The sequence below is a fragment of the Alosa sapidissima genome, chromosome 9 (assembly GCF_018492685.1).
Source record: "Alosa sapidissima isolate fAloSap1 chromosome 9, fAloSap1.pri, whole genome shotgun sequence".
In the NCBI taxonomy this organism is placed as follows: domain Eukaryota; kingdom Metazoa; phylum Chordata; class Actinopteri; order Clupeiformes; family Clupeidae; genus Alosa; species Alosa sapidissima.
In genome coordinates, this window is record NC_055965.1 from 21,645,347 (window position 1) to 21,661,958 (window position 16,612).

At 46.5% G+C, this 16,612-nt stretch overlaps 2 protein-coding genes across 6 annotated transcripts in view; both read right to left on the reverse strand.

Moving 5' to 3' along the window:
- Nucleotides 1-16,612, reverse strand: part of LOC121718035 (NACHT, LRR and PYD domains-containing protein 12-like) — a 1,225,568-nt gene that overhangs the window by 810,691 nt on the left and 398,265 nt on the right. The gene's annotated exons all lie outside the window — the stretch shown is intronic.
- LOC121718039 (calmodulin-regulated spectrin-associated protein 3) overlaps nucleotides 1-16,612 on the reverse strand; it is a 35,369-nt gene that overhangs the window by 11,298 nt on the left and 7,459 nt on the right. The window contains exons 2-14 of one of the 5 annotated variants that reach the window (XM_042102824.1): nucleotides 16,459-16,612; nucleotides 15,889-16,029; nucleotides 15,340-15,429; nucleotides 14,004-14,036; nucleotides 11,565-11,612; nucleotides 8,854-8,992; nucleotides 8,374-8,513; nucleotides 8,029-8,122; nucleotides 7,659-7,710; nucleotides 6,847-6,920; nucleotides 6,455-6,485; nucleotides 3,006-5,391; nucleotides 2,045-2,160 (exon numbers count right to left, since the gene is read on the reverse strand). The exon at nucleotides 16,459-16,612 is cut by the window's right edge and continues 139 nt beyond it. In XM_042102824.1, the coding sequence (XP_041958758.1) occupies nucleotides 2,045-2,160; nucleotides 3,006-5,391; nucleotides 6,455-6,485; nucleotides 6,847-6,920; nucleotides 7,659-7,710; nucleotides 8,029-8,122; nucleotides 8,374-8,513; nucleotides 8,854-8,992; nucleotides 11,565-11,612; nucleotides 14,004-14,036; nucleotides 15,340-15,429; nucleotides 15,889-16,029; nucleotides 16,459-16,612 (3,498 nt within the window). Of the gene's footprint in view, nucleotides 1-2,044; nucleotides 2,161-3,005; nucleotides 5,440-6,454; nucleotides 6,486-6,846; nucleotides 6,921-7,658; nucleotides 7,711-8,028; nucleotides 8,123-8,373; nucleotides 8,514-8,853; nucleotides 8,993-11,564; nucleotides 11,613-14,003; nucleotides 14,037-15,339; nucleotides 15,430-15,888; nucleotides 16,030-16,458 lie in introns of all 5 variants that reach the window. The other 4 variants (XM_042102821.1, XM_042102822.1, XM_042102823.1 and 1 more) reach the window with 4 other exon arrangements.

A 16,612-nucleotide genomic window follows, 5' to 3' on the forward strand; every position in this document is an offset into this window, starting at 1 on the left:
CACATTCTGATGAGTCATATAATAAATGCAACTAAAATGTAAAGAAAATTATATCAAACATGAAACAGGGATACAAAACACGTATCTGTTACTGTGATTTCTCGCCTATTAACAGAGGTTTACACATTGACTTTGCCAAATTTATTCAGATTGGAAGGTTAACACATGGGGGCATAGTGGTCTAAGGGGTTAGGCTGTCAATTGTAAGATTGCTGGTTTGAGTCCCAGATGATGCAAGGTACGTCATCTGCATAGTCTCAGTCCACCCAGCTGTAAAATGTAACTTAAGTATAGTATAAGTATATATACTCTTTTGATCCCGTGAGGGAAATTTGGTCTCTGCATTTATCCCAATCCGTGAATTAGTGTAACACACACAGCACACAGTGAACACACAGTGAGGTGAAGCACACACTAATCCTGGCGCAGTGACCAGTAGGCCACGGCTGCCCCAAGTATACACCGTATACACCGTATACACCTAAGTATACACCGTCAAATAAATAAACAAAAACAAAAGCAACGTTGGCCTAGAAACACTGCAGACATGTCTGTGGAAATGCCTCTTTACTCTTGCATGTGATTCATGTTTATTTTCCTAACTTATTTACGAGAGCCCCGTTTTCACAAGGAGATAATACAGTTTTTCTCAATTGTTTACACACAATTACTGGTACTTGAGACACAATGACCACAACATGTAACTCGTGCACCAACGCCCTGAACCAATTCTGCTAAACTACAAGCACAATTCCTGCTTTACACTCAAACTGCAGTTCTAAAGCACACCTTTTTCAAAACACTACACACAATGTTCATTTTCCTAACTTATTTATGAGGGCCCCGTTTTCATAAGGAGATAATAATACTCTGACAGTTGACCTAGTTCTTCTCAGTGAGTATCTGCTATGCATCCACCAACAACGCCTTTAGCCTCAACACGTAATCTACTGAGGGCTTGCACACCACAAGGAATGTGTTAAGGTTACTGAAGCATGAATATGGCAGCCCTGAATTAGCAAACACGTTTTATCACACACACACAAACACAAACACACACACACACACACACACACACACACACACACACACACACAAGGAATGTGTTAAGGTTACTGAAGCGTGAATATGGCAGCCCTGAATTAGCAAACACGTTTTATCACACAAACACAAACACACACACACACACACACACACACACACACACACACAAGGAATGTGCTGAGGTTTCTGAAGCGTGAATATGGCAGCCCTGAATTAGCAAACACGTTTTATCACAATAAATATGATCAGGTTAATTGGAGTGTGAAAAGAACATGAGCTATTCAGTTTTGTGTTTCAATCTATGTAAGTGTGTTTTTATGTTTCTGTTGTACATGCACGCGGTAACAGGTGTATGTGTGGTGTTGGTGCATGCATGCGTGTGTGTGTGTGTGTGTGCGTGAGTGTGTGTGTGGGTGTGTGCGTATGTGTGAGAGTGTGTGTATATGCGCCTATGTACCTGTGGACACACATCTATGTGTGTTTACATGTGTACACGGTAGTATTTGTGTGTGTGTCAGTGTGTATGTCTGTGCATGAGTATGTATGTATGAATGCACCTGCAGATGAATGTGCATCCATGCATCTTTGTATGTGTGCACTGAATGTGCTTATGTGTGTGTATGATGTCATGCATGCCTGCTGTGTGTGTGTGTGTGTGTGTGTGTGTGTGTGTGTTTGTGTATGCTTATGTGTGTGTGTGTGTGTGTGTGCGCGCGTGTTTGAGTGCGTTGGTGTGTGCCTATGTGCATGCTTCTGTGAGTGTGTGTGGGTGTGTGTGTGGGTGTGTGTGTGTGTGTGTGAGTGTGTATGTGTGTGAGTGTGTGTGAGTGTGCGTGTGCATGTGCGTGTGTGAGTGTGTGTGAGTGTGCGTGTGTGTGTGTGCATGTATGTGTGTGAGTGTGTGTGAGTGTGTGTGCATGTGCGTGTGTGAGTGTGTGTGTGTGTGTGTGCGTGTGCGTGTGCGTGTGTGAGTGTGTGTGTGTGTGTGTGAGAAGGATACCTGTTCTCTCTCTCCTGCTCCTGGCGGCGTCTCCTCATCTCCTCGGCTCTCCTCTGTTGTCTCTCCAGAAGAGCTGCTTTCCTCTGGGCCATCTCCTCCTCCGACAGGCCCTCCTCCTACACACACACACACACACACACACACACACACAAACACACACACAAACACACATGCATACACGCACACGCACATGCATACACGCACACGCACATGCATAAACACAGATACACACATAACACAAACACACTCTTAGAAAGAGATCTGAAGTACATGCACATCTGCAATACGTATTTATGTAAAGTCCATGCACACACAGTATCATTTAACATACTCAATCCAATTCTGACTGTAGTGATGATACATTGACCATATTACGTGTCTGATGATTATTGAATATAGAGGATGTTATGTATATAATAGACAATTGTTATATAGATGATGTTATGTTATATGTATATTAAAGATGATTGTTATATAGATGATGTTGTGTTATATATATTATAGATGATTGTTATTCTTATGTTATATAACATAATCTGTGCCCCTACTGGCTCTACCACTCTTACATTCTCATCTGCAGATGCCCTCAGGTGAAACAGGTGCACTATGAGAACAGATTGTACCATGACTGACACACACACACACACACGCACACACATGCAAACACACACATGCACACACATACACACGCACACACACACACACACGTACGTACGCACACACACACACATACACACACACATGTACGCACACACACACACGTACGTACGCACACACACACACACACGTAAGCACACACACACAGACACACACGCACACTTACTCTCTTTTTCTTTCTTTCTATTTCTCTCTCATGTACGCACACACATACACTCTCTCTCAAACACACATCTGCTCCACAAATTTCTGTGCCACACACATGCACATACACAGATGTGAACACTCTGTCTCTCTGCCTCACCCTGAAGAAGAACCCGACGCCTCCTTTGGTGTCTGACTCTGTCTGGTCACTCATGGAGTCGGACGAGAAGATCTCCGGCCCCAGCTCCTGATCCGTCTCCTCGCCGCCCCCTAGTGGCCCCTGCAGGGACGACAGCGCCTCCTCCAGCAGCTGCTCACTATCCTCCCCTCCTCCTTCTCCTCCTCCTTCTCCCTCTGTCTCCACCTCCACCTCTCCGTCTGTCAGGCCGCCACTGATCATGAGGTCGCTGTCAAAGGAGCACTCGGACGGGGCCCCCGAGCTGCTGCCTCCCCCTACACTGCTCCCGCCGGCCACCGACCCTGGAGGTCTCGGGAAAGCAGCTCCGGTAGCAATAGCGCTAGCATTAGCATTAGCATTAGCAATAGCAATAGCGCTAGCATTAGCGCTAGCGTTAGCATTAGCGGTTGCTAAAGCTTGAGCAGCGGTAATGGTAGCCGGAGGAGCAGGAGGAGGACCCACGTCGAGCTCCAGGCTGAACATGGCCACGTGCTCGTCGCTCGAGCCCGACTCGGAGGTGCTTTCTTCGGGCTTGAGCGCATGGGAAGGTCCCTTGTGCGTGGGGGTCTGAGGCGTGGGGGTCTGCGGCCCGCCGAAGCGGAGCGAGGACGACGTCTGCACCTGGCACTTGCTGGGCGAGACGCGGCGCAGGTGCGGGAGCGTGTCGACGCTCTGCGGTGTCGTCAGGACACGGGCCAGCGGCGGGAAGCGTAGGTCGGAAGGACGCGCGGGCGCCCTCTGCCGACGGGGACTCTTGGGGACAGAGGACGAGGGGCTCTTGGGGACAGTGGACGAGGGGCTCTTGGGGACAGTGGACGAGGGGCTCTTGGGAGTCTTCCGGCCAGCGGAGGCAGAGCCGGTGGCGGTCGCCTGAGGGGACTTGGGCGCGGCACTGGGCAGAGCTTGGTGGTTGTGGGCGGACCGCGAGGGCGAGGACGGGGACATATCACGAGTGGACTCTCGAGACAGGCGAGGGACAGAGGCCGATGCCGATGCCGAGGCCGAGCCTTTGGGGCTGGCCGGTATGACCCAGGCCTTGCTAGGGGGCGGAGTCTTCCTGAAGGGAGTGGTCTTGGTGGGCGTGGTCTTCTTGGCCCCGCCCATGAGCTTCTGCTGTTGCTCCGTCAGCTTCTGCATGTCCTTTTGTAGCGCCTGCAGGGCGGAGCTCAGCTTGGTCACCGCGTCGTCGTATTGGCTCAGGGGTGCGGCCCCGCTCTCCTGCCCCTTCCTGGTCTCCACGGAGAAGGTCACCTGCTTCTCCAGCTTGGGTGCCGCCGCCCCACTGGGCGCCTTGCCGCTCCCACTTCCCACCTCCTCCTCTGTCGCCTTCTCTCCTCCTTCCCTCTCTTTCTCCTTCTCCTCTTTCGCCGTCTCTTTGTCTTCATCCTTCTCCTTCTCCTCCTCGCGCTGCAGTTCCTCCTCCATGCGCGAGAGGCGCTCCTCCAGACTCATCGAATCCACTTCTCCTCCTCCTCCTCCTCCTCCTCCACCTTTCTCTCCCCCCTCTCCCTCCCCCTGCTCCCTCTTGAGCTGCAGGAAGGCCGTCTTGCCCAGGCGCTGGCGGTGGCGTGTGAAGATGGCCTCGATGCGCCTCTTCTGGGACTCGATGGCACGCCGCTTCTCCTCCAGCCGAGAGGCCAGCTCCCAGGCCTCCGCCTGCCCGGCGGGGCTGCTCACGCTCGGGCTGTCCTCGTCGCCGCCATCCTCTCCTCTTCCTCCTCCTCCTCCTCCTCCTCTGGGGGCGGGGCGTCTGGGTGAGGAGGTCCCGGTCCCTTCGCGCTCGTCAGGCGTGGGCGCAGGCTCCGACGGAGTCATGGGCGACTCGGGCTGCCTCCGACGGCGCTCCGCGAAGCTGGTCATCGTGCGCGCCTTGCCTGGGGTGACGGGTGGCGAGGCGTTGTTGTGGCTTCCCGTTGTGGTCGAGGCTGCCGTCACCGTGACGACGACAGGAGGGGCGGTGCCTTCCGAGGGGGAGTCCACGCCCACCACCGGCCGGCGCAGCAGCATCGAGCGAGACGGGGCGGAGCAGCTGAGCCTCGACCCGCCCTTCATCTTCCCATTGCCCCTCCCACTTCCAGGCGCCTCCTCCTCGCTCCCCGGGTCGTCCTCGCCGGGCGAGTGCAGGTAGAAGCCCGCTGGCGCCCCCTCTGGCCTCTGCCGGACAGCCACACCGCCGTTGGGCGCGTGGATGATGTGCAGGGCCTCCTCGATGGTGGGCAGCTCTCCCATTTGTGCAGGGGGGATCATGTGACTCAGGTCCTCGGGCGGAGTGTAAGGGTGGTGGTGTGTCATCGCCGTGGACACGGCGGTCAGGCTGTCGGTGCTGACGGAGCGGAAGAGCGGGTTGCCCATGACGACGTCCACGTCACTGTCCAGAGGGAAAGGGATACTGAAGGCTACCGCCGAGAGAGGGCGACTGACATGGAGAGACGGAGAGAGAGAGAGAGAGAGAGAGAGAGAGAGAGAGAGAGAGAGAGAGAAAGGAGATAGAGAGAGAGAGATGTGGAGAGAGAAAGAGGAGAGAAGAGAGAGACGTGGATAGAGAGAGAAGAGAAGAAAACAAGAGGGAGAAACAAAAAGAGAGAGAATGTGTAGAGAATCATGGAGAGAGAGAGAGAGAGAGAGAGAGAGAGAGAGAGAGATGGGGATGTCAACAAAAAATAAAAGCAGCAGTGAATAAGGGTGACTTGTATGCATTTAAAGGTGGTCAGGGGTTTGTATTTGTTCTCAAAATGGAGCCGGTTTTGAACTCAACCGCCAACCCAAAGCTTTTAGATAGTCTGTCTCTTTTCTTGCTATGCTATCTCTCTCCATGTAAAGGCAGTTAATTGTATAAGGTTTATGGTCTCCTAATGTCTCTTTGTAATTTGCTTTGCTTAAACGTGTCAGCTAAATAAATAAATGTGAATGCCGTATTAAGCCTGCTGAGGAAATCAGACTGTCAGCAACTTGGTCAGCAGTGTCTGTGTCTGACTGTGTGTGTGTGTGTGTGTGTGTGTGTGTGTGTGTGTGTGTGTGCGTTTTCAAATGTTACAACAAAAGGAGCTAAATAAGTGATTCCACCTTTAACTGAGAAGCAAGCGTTTTAAAGGTGCAATTTTCAGGGGTTTTTTTTGTCAAGAAACCATAAAACACAATGCCCAATACAAATATTCTGCTGGATTCTATGCATGTTGTTCCTCCATCCCGGAGTTGAAATTATATTATCAATCATATTCTGCCTGACTCAAAATAATGCAGAGAACACACTGGAAGAGTGTGTAAAGTCATATTTCAACATAAGTCTTCATCAGTTTCCATCAGTTACAACTGAAGGCATTTTCATAGATAATCATAGATCATAGATATTGTATCTGTCCATATTAAAATCTGAAAACTGCACCTTTAACAGAAGTAAAGCCAGAATCAATGCAGGTGTATGACATATTTACCTGAGTTGCTTTTTTGTCCAGCCTTTCCCTTCTGCACAGACAAAACATAGTTGATTGATAAAATATGACATAACAGATTGTAATCTGATATATGACATGACATGGCGTAATGTAACATAACATACATAGCATAGCATAGCATAACTTAACATATGTAATGTAACTTAACATATTTAATGTAACATAATGTAACATAGCAACATACTATAACATAACATAACATAACATAACATAACATAACATAACATAACATAACGTAATATCAAACAAATTTGTTACATTATATAGAGAAATTTCAGCTTTCTCACCTGATCAAAACTACATATCCCAGAAACCTTTGAGCTTTCTCACTTTATCAAAACTACATATCCCAGAAACCTTTCAGCTCTCACCTGATCCTCCTGCTGGGGACACTGGAGAGGTGATGGGCAGAAAGGGCTGCTTGAAGATGAATGACGGAGAGCCACTATAGCAGACAAATGGGAAACCTTTAAAAACTACAACTCAACAACAGGGACCAAAACTGCACCAAATTGATCAAACTCAAAAAAGGGGGGATTTTTTTGTGATACATGAATTTAATTCTCATGGGCCTAATTTAAATGCTAGGGGAAAGTGCAAAGTTAGTCAATGAGTCAAGTTCTCGTGCATGAACTAACGCCGCCATGTGGAGCGAGACAGCTTTTAGCTGACCCACCACTGTGTGTACTAAAGATCTTTCTCATGGTAGATAGATTTTGCATTTTGCATCATTATTACGGTAAGCAAGCTTTAGTGAGACGCTAGACTTTGCAATCTCTCCAGCATTTAAATTAGGACCTTTATGTGTTCTGATACCTACACCATGTACACCATGTGCTCTATAGGGGACTCGTTTGTGCCTTATGTGTTCTGATACCTACACCATGTACACCATGTGATCTATGGGGGGACTTGTGTGTGCCTTATGTGTTCTGATACATACACCATGTACACCATGTGCTCTATAGGGGACTCATGTGTGTCTATGGGAGGTACACATATCTAAACAGTGGCGTATATTACCTGTTTGAGGTACAAGCAGCTAAACAGTGCCGTATATTACCTGTTTGAGGTACACGCATCTAAACAGTGGCGTATATTACCTGTTTGAGGTACACATATCTAAACAGTGGCGTATATTACCTGTTTGAGGTACACGCATCTAAACAGTGGCGTATATTACCTGTTACTGTTCCCATTCATTGGGCTTGTACAGCCATCTAGACCTGAGGCATCTGAGGGGACAACAAGATGTTGAAGTCATTCATATATAAAGTGTGTGTGTGTGTGTGTGTGTGTGTGTGTGTGTGTGTGTGTGTGTGTGTGTGTGTGTGTGTGTGTGTGTGTGTGTGTGTGTGTGTGTGTGTGTGTGTGTGAGTATATATGACGAGTTTGGTTCAAAAACACTATATCTCCATTTTAAAAAACATTAATAAATCATGTTATTTAATTGTGTATTTCAGGTAATTTCATAAAAATTGTTATTTCATATATTTCAGAGTATGTGTTTGTGTCTCTTTTTCCGTGTGTGTGTGTGGGTGAATATATCATACCTGTGAGGTCCAAGGTCAGTAATGGTTGGACGATGTCTGGTTTCTGCACCTCAAACCATTTCAAAAGCTCAGCCATGAAGCACATGATGTTCAGCTGCCAACAAAAACATCATCACAACTCCACTTCACTGTGTCTGTAAAGAGTGTGTATGTGTGTGTGTGTGTGTGTGTGTGTGTGTGTGTGTGGTATGTGTGTGTGTGTGTGTCTATGTATGTGTGTGTGTGTGTGTGTGTGTGTGTGTGTGAGTGAGTGAGTGAGTGAGTGAGTGAGTGAGTGTGTGTGTGTGTGTGTGTGTGGTGTGTGTGTGGTGTGTGTGTGTGTGTGTGTGAGTGAGTGCCTTGTACCTTTAGTGTTGGTGGGGTGTAGAGTAGGTCCTCCAACACCAGGGGGCAGCATCCTTTCAGCCAGCGCTCACAGAAGTCCCTGATGAGCTGCAGGTTGTACAGACTGTCCGCCACCGACATGGTGTCCCTCAGGCACACGTCTACACAGACACAGACAGGGGGGATGAGAACATGGGACAGAATTTTTTGAGTGTCTGAGTGTGTGTGTGTGTGTGTGTATGAGTGTGTGTGTTTGAACATGTTTAGTTTATTTTTATTTTCGTATGTTGAAGTATGTGTGTTTGCGTGCGTGCGTGCGTGTGTGTCTTTGTGCATGTGTGTGTGTGTGTGTGTTTGAGTGTGTGTGTGAACATGTTTAGTTGTGTATTTGTGTTTCGTATGTTGAAGTGTGTGTATGTGTATCTTCGTGTGTGCGTGCGATTGAGTGTGTGTCTCTTCGTGTGTGTGTGTGTGTGTGTGTGTGTGTTTGAGTGTGCAAACCTTCCAGTCGGAGCAGCGTTGGACAGTAGAAGTGCAGCACGGCGGCGATTGCACAGCCATTAGACAGATCCTTCATCTCCGACACAAACGGAAACGTAGGAGTTTGTTTGGACTGCACCTTATCCTTCCTGTAGCGAATCTGAGAGAGTGAGAGAGAAAGACAGAGAGATAGAGAGACAGAGAGACACAGAGAGAGAGAGAGAGAGAGAGAGAGAGACACAGAGACAGATAGAGAGAGAGAGACAGACAGAGACAGAGACATAGACAGATAGAGAAGATAGAGAGAGTGACATGGACGAGAAAAAGTATGCAGTGTGTGTGGGGGGTTAAGGATGTAATAAATGAGTTTTGAGGAAAGGAGAACAGGTAGAGAGGGAAGTGAGTGAATAATATAAGGAGAATGTTAGACCGAGTGAAAGAAAAATGGAGAGAATAAGAGCACACAGAGAAGGAAGACAGAAATATTAAAGGAACAGAAGAGTGAAAAATAAAAAAGAGAAAGACAGAAAGAGAGAGATATAGAGAGAGGAGATAAACAGAAAGACATCAGTGGACTGAAGATAGACAGTGGAGAAAGACATCAGTGGACTGTTTCTTTACAGGAGCTACTACATCTACACATCACCTTCTTCTCCAAACACAATGGATCAGGTTCCTTTTCCTGTCTCCCACGGCAACAAAGCAGACTTCCTGTTTACCCCTCTTCAATCTGATCTATTGGGTTTCATCAAACAGGTGATGGGGTCTCTCTGAAGCTAGATTCTCAGAATTAGACTCCCTGAGAATCACTGGTAGCATGAGTGATTCACTGGTGTATCTGAACAGCCTGCAGAGTTAATGACTCACTGAACAATACCCCAACTCCTTTGAGTCTGGCTGAACTAACTCAGCTATGAACCCTTAAGGCATCGATTCCCTGGATTTGCATGGAATCGACTCTTTTGTAACCTGATCCATTGGGAGGGGAAAGTGAACTGAACGGGTTTGTTATCTGTGATTCATTGTAGAAGACTAAAGTCTACTCTATGTGTGTCAGGAAGACTATATATAGATGTGTGCGTGTGTGTGTGTTTGTTTACATTCCCATCATTCACATGAGACCCCACTACAACCCGTCTGTGAAACTGAGACAGAGAAACTACAGATCCCAGAACAGTCAGAAGCCACAGAGACAGAACAGGACACATCACACACCAGTCCAAAGCCAGGCAGAGGTTCATTGTGAAAGTGAGAAACAACAGAAATGAAATATTAACCAAAAAAAAAAAAAAAACTTCTACACGCACGTACGCGAGAACACACACACACACACACACACACACACACACACACACACACACACACACACACACAAAAGCTCATTTACACAGAGGCATATGAATGTGCATACACAGGCACACACGGGCACACACACACACACACAATTATACACACAATGAAGAGTGAGTCTGAAGTATGGTGGCCACACAAACACCCCAACAACCACCTCACTCCACCACACCTACACATTACGTTATTTTGGAGAGAAAAAAGGTAGAAAACTGAACAAAATTCGAAAGGATAAAAATTAGGAGAGCAGACAAGGGTCAGGGGGTGTGCATGTGGGTGCAGTAAAGGGAGAGAGCGAGGGATGGGGGGAGAAAAAAGGACTCAAAGAAAGGAAAGAACTCAAAGAAAAGAAAAGAAAAAAAACCTGCATCAGTGTGTGCTCTGCAGCCATCCAGCCAAGGGTGCCCTCTTGTGGTCATGCAGTGAAAATACAGGCAGCAAGAAAACCATCACTGACTTGAGTGTATGAATAAAAAGACAAGGACGAGTGAGTGAGTTAGTGTACATTATGTGAGTGAGTGAGGATATATGAGTAATCAGTGCATATGAGTGAGAGGGAGTTTATAAGTGAGTATGTGAGTATATATGAGTATGTGAGTGTACAGTATGTGAGTTCTGAGTAGGCCTGGGTAAGTGCACGTTTAGATGCCAAACACAGTGTGTGAAATGACTGATGGGTTGAATTTTAAGTTAATGTCCAAAACAACACCATGAGCATGAAACTTTAGAATGAACTTCAAATAAAACAAACATAAGATGTTTATAAAGGTTATGGTGCAGTTGCAAGAAAATCATGACAGGAGGATTCTTGCCAGGATACAGAGTTATGTGAAAAGCTCATGGCCAATCAATTTAAAATATCACTTAAACTTCAACCAACAAAGGGACCGAAGTAGAACGTTCCGGAAAACTACTGTTTGACAAAGGCCCTGGTTTTTACTGCTGAATTTCCACATTGGCTTTGATTACTTCTTGTACTGGTGCACTCATGTCCGAATAGCACGCAGAGAAGCACTAGACACTAACAATGTCAGCTGTGAAATAGACGTGTGATATGAAAGTGGCCATGAAACAATGAGTTATGTCTATTTCATATATGATAAGTAAATACACAACAAAACAACAAAATATAAGAAATATGAGAAATGCAATTTTAAACTATCGAAATTAAATTGAGAGGCAAGAGAGTGAGTTAACGTCAATATAGCTGATCGAAAATAAAGAAACACTGTGTATACGTTAGAAAAGGAAATAGAAATAAATCAATAGTTGAGGGTTGTCTTTTCTTGTCTTTCTTTTTTTTTGGGGGGGGGGGGGTTAGTGAAGGGAGGGATAGAGGGAGAGAGAGAGGATTGAGAGAAGGCTGTTTTTGGATACGTTACCACAGGCGGCTTATTCCCCGACTCCTTCAAACAAAAAGCGATGGCATGCTGAATGCAGGATGAGAGAGGAGAGGAGAGGAGGGTGAAAAAGACAGAGGGAGGGAAAGAGAGAGAGAACAGAACAGAGGAGAAAGAGAGGAGAGAGGAGGGGGACAAGCGTAAATGCCCAGGATGGTCGCCACAGCAACCAAACGCTCAAACGAGTCATATGATAAGGGAGGGGCGGGGCGGGGCAGAGGGGGGCGAAGGAAAGTAGGAGAAAGAGAGAGAGTGAAAGATGGAGAGAAAGAGAGAAAGAGAGAGAGAGAGAGAGAGAGAAAGAGAGAGAGAGAAATTAAGAGAGACGGAGAAAATGTAAGAAAGAGACAGCAAAAGCGTGAAGGCATTGATAGAGACACAGAAAGAGTGAGCAAGAGAAAGAAAGAAGACAGAGAGAGATAGACAGTGAGTGAGAGAAAAGGTAAGAAACAGAAAGAGCAAAAAACAAGTGGATAGCAATATATAGACAGAGAGAGAGAGTGAAAGAGAGAGAGAGAGATAGAAAGAGAGAGAGAGAGAGAGAGAGATGGCCAGCAGATCTATTGGGCTTTCTCTGCCTCCCCCATGATATGACGGATTCATTCTTAAGAAGTAGAGTTGGATGCACTCTCTTCTCTGACTCAGGGGCAAAACAGTGTGTGGGGGGTATTTGATTTGAATAGGGCAGAAAGGAGGCCGTATAGGGTATTAAGAGGTGATCATCACACAGGAGGAAATGGGGGAAATATCACTCTCTTTACCCGTCAATCAGTCATTCAATCAGCCAATCAGACAGCGCTGGCTATCCAGGCTAAGTGATGCAGATAAGGCACTTAGGTTCTGAACACATTATGACATTGTTGTCATGGTAAAATGGGGCAAAAGCACAGACTGAACATACACATAGCAAATATTAACATGTTAACCACCGATCTATAATAATGATTATTAATATAGATCAGTGTTAGGAGACAGAAAGAAAGAGAGAGAGAGAGAGAGAGAGAGAGACTCTCAAACACAGGCAAAATACTATTTGTTTGTTTTCAAATATGTGAACTATTTTGACGGAGCCTCTCTGGAATCCCAACTGCACAGACTTTATTTTTTCTCCCTGAGGCTGTCGCCATAGCGACTTGCAAGGCCTGGCTCCATGCGGCTAAGACTAAACCGGCTACCACTTACCCTAGACAATATGGACTCCAAATCGGCCATAATGGTCTCTTCATTAACAAACTACAACGGCGAGGACAACAACAACAACAGCAAATGCAGCCATACTAGAGCCAAGGGCACAGCAGCCCAGGGTCAGGCAGTGGGAGTCCTGGCAGGTTTTAGTTCCACTGGTCCATGAGGAGTGAAAAATGAACTAATTGAGAGGTGCGGCAGGCTAATGCCAAATCTTGGACAGGACCCCTGGACCTGGATTTAATCCCCTGTGGCTGTAAGGTGTATATATTTACTACCCTGTAGCTGTAAGGTGTATATATTTACTACCCTGTGGCTGTAAGGTGTATATATTTACTACCCTGTGGCTTTATGGTGTATATATTTACTACCCTGTAGCTGTAAGGTGTATATATTTACTACCCTGTAGCTGTAAGGTGTATTTACTACCCTGTGGCTGTAAGGTGTATATATTTAATCCCCTGTGGCTGAAAGGTGTATATATTTACTACCCTGTAGCTGTAAGGTGTATATATTTACTACCCTGTGGCTGAAAGGTGTATTTATTTACTACCCTGTAGCTGTAAGGTGTATATATTTACTACCCTGTGGCTGAAAGGTGTATATATTTACTACCCTGTGGCTGTAAGGTGTATATATTTACTACCCTGTGGCTTTAAGGTGTATTTACTACCCTGTGGCTTTATGGTGTATATATTTACTACCCTGTAGCTGTAAGGTGTATATATTTACTACCCTGTGGCTTTATGGTGTATATATTTACTACCCTGTGGCTGAAAGGTGTATTTATTTACTACCCTGTAGCTGTAAGGTGTATATATTTACTACCCTGTGGCTGAAAGGTGTATATATTTACTACCCTGTGGCTGAAAGGTGTATATATTTACTACCCTGTGGCTGTAAGGTGTATATATTTACTGTCCATTATTTTGGAATGCTGGTATCCTTCATTTATGTGTCACTTATGTCTTATCTATACAATTACATATCTAAGCGATGACATTATTATTATTATTATTATTATTATTATTATTATGATAATCAGTGTTTATTATTATTCCTACTACTGCTGCACTATTCTGACTATTCTGAGCATGGCATGAGTAGAGGAAAACAGAGAGTTAAAATAAGAGAGAGAGAGAGAGAGAAAGGAAGAGGGAGATAGAGAGAGAGAGAGAGAGAGAGAGAGAGAGAGAGAGAGAGAGAGGGGGGCAATAAACAGGAAGTAAGACTTACAGGGACCAACTTCCAGTACCAGCGAGTCGGACACTGTTAGACAAAGGAGAGCAGGAGGAGAGGAAAAGGAGGGAGAAGAGAGAAAGAGAGAGAAGGGGGGAGGGTGTGCAAGTGTTAGAGGGTATGAGTTAGTCAAGACATTTAGCATTTATTGCCTTCCTTGTGTTGTGTGTTAGTTTGTGTGCACTTTTCTGTGAGAGTAAGGAAGTGTGTGTGTGTGTGTGTGTGTGTGTGTGTGTGTGTGTGTGTGTGTGTGTGTGTGTGTGTGTGTGTGTGTATGTGTGTGTGCATGTGTGTGTGCATCTGTGTGTGTGTGTGTGTGTGTGCATATGTGTATGTGTGAGTGTGTGTGTGTGTGTGTGTGTGTATGTGTGTATGTGCATGTGTGTGCGTGTGTGTGTGCATATGTGTGTGTGTGTGCGTGTGTGTGTGCATATGTGTGTGTGTGTGTGTGTGTGTGTGTGTGTGTGTGTGCATATGTGTATGTGTGTGTGTGTGTGTGTGTGTGCATATGTGTGTGTGTGTGTGTGTGCATATGTGTATGTGTGAGTGTGTGTGTATGTGCATGTGTGTGCGTGTGTGTGTGCATATGTGTGTGTGTGTGAGTGTGTGTGTGTGTGTGTGTGTGTGTGTGTGTGTGTGTGTGTGTGTGTGTGTGTGTGTGTGTGTGTGTGTGTATGCGTGCATGCAGGTTGCTTGGTGAATCACTCTCTTCCACTCTATCCCACCACTCAACCACTCATGTGTTTAAGTGTCTATCTCTGAGCATGCATGTGTGTCTGAGTGTGCATGCGTGTCTCTCTGTGTGTGTGTGTGTGTGTGTGTGTGTGTGTGTGTGTGTGTGTGTGTGTGTATGTGTGTGTGCATGTGTGTGTGCATGTGTTTGTGTGTGTGTGTGTGTGTGTGTGTGCATATGTGTATGTGTGAGTGTGTGAGTGTGTGTGTGTGTGTACAGTATGTGTGTATGTGCATGTGTGTGCGTGTGTGTGTGCATATGTGTGTGTGTGTGTGTGTGTGTGAGTGTGTGTGTGTGTGTGTGTGTGTGTATGCGTGTATGTGCATGTGTGTGCGTGTGTGTGTGCATATGTGTGTGTGTGTGTGTGTGTGTGTGTGTGTATGCGTGCATGCAGGTTGCTTGGTGAATCACTCTCTTCCACTCTATCCCACCACTCAACCACTCATGTGTTTAAGTGTCTATCTCTGAGCATGCATGTGTGTCTGAGTGTGCATGCGTGTCTCTGTGTGTGTGTGTGTGTGTGTGTGTGTGTGTGTGTGTGTGTGTGTGTGTGTGTGTGTGTGTGTGTGTGTGTGTGTGTGTGTGTGTGTGTGTGCTCACCGATGGCTGAACAGGCTGCAGGTCTGTACAGGTGGGTTGAGGTTTTGGGACCTCCTCTGTGTCTGTGCTTTCTCTCAACTTCTGAATCAGCTGTAGAAACACACACACACACACACACACACACACACACACACACACACACACACACACACACACACACACATACACACACACACACACACACACACACGCACACACACACACGCACACACATACACACACATTCAGACAAACGCTCGCACACACACACACATATGCATAGTGGACAGGTGCATAGGTGTGTTGGCATGCCTACATTAATGTCATTTTCTATAGCTTATTTTAGTGTCTGCAATGCATGTTCTTACGCGGACATTTGCCCTGTTCCTTTCCAGTGTTTGTCATGGCACTTGATTTTATTTAGAGTCATATATGGTCTCCACATACAGTACTAGATGGTGTAAAATCCTAATCTAAAGTCCTAGTTCTAAACATCCATTTTAAGGACTCTAGAGTCATTAACAGGGTTCCAGAGTGTTCTAGAATCGCGAGGAGGGTTCTTGAACTCACCTTGTTGACCCAGAACAACAGTGCATTCTCCCAGGTGGGTCCACCCCCAAACTGCTCCACCTCCTTAGCCATCTTTACTCCACCGACGGTTTCCATGGCTGCCAGTGTCATCATCGCGTCAATCACAGCCAGATGGGCACCCTGTGACCAACCACCAGACATACAGAGACCACGTCAATCAATAGGGTTCCAGAGAAAGTCAGGCATGGTAGAAACAATGAGTTATTTTGCCAAAGTAGGCAGGTCCACTTACTGTTCCACTTTCAAGCAGAATAAGTCAAGTCAAGTCAAGTCACATTTATTTATATAGCACACTTGACCCAATTGACCCAAGGTTCTCAATAAGTAGAATAAGTTAAATCTACACCGAATACTTTCTGAAGACACACACACACACACACACACACACACACACCAAGACACCAATACCCCTCCATACACACATACCGAGATACCAATACCCCCCCCCCCCCCCCCCCCCCCACACACACACGCACACACACACACACATGCATGCACACACACACACACACACACGCACGCACGCACATCCCTTTCCACACCACTCACCACTTTGATTGGCTGGCAGGCCAGCTCCCCCTCGCTGACGGCCGCCTCCAGGCCCCTCTTGGCCAGCGCCTGCAGCAGCCCCTCGTGGTCCTTGGGCCCCTGGGCGGTGGGCGCCCCCTGCTGGACGCTGGCGTAGGCGCGGCGGTACAGCTCG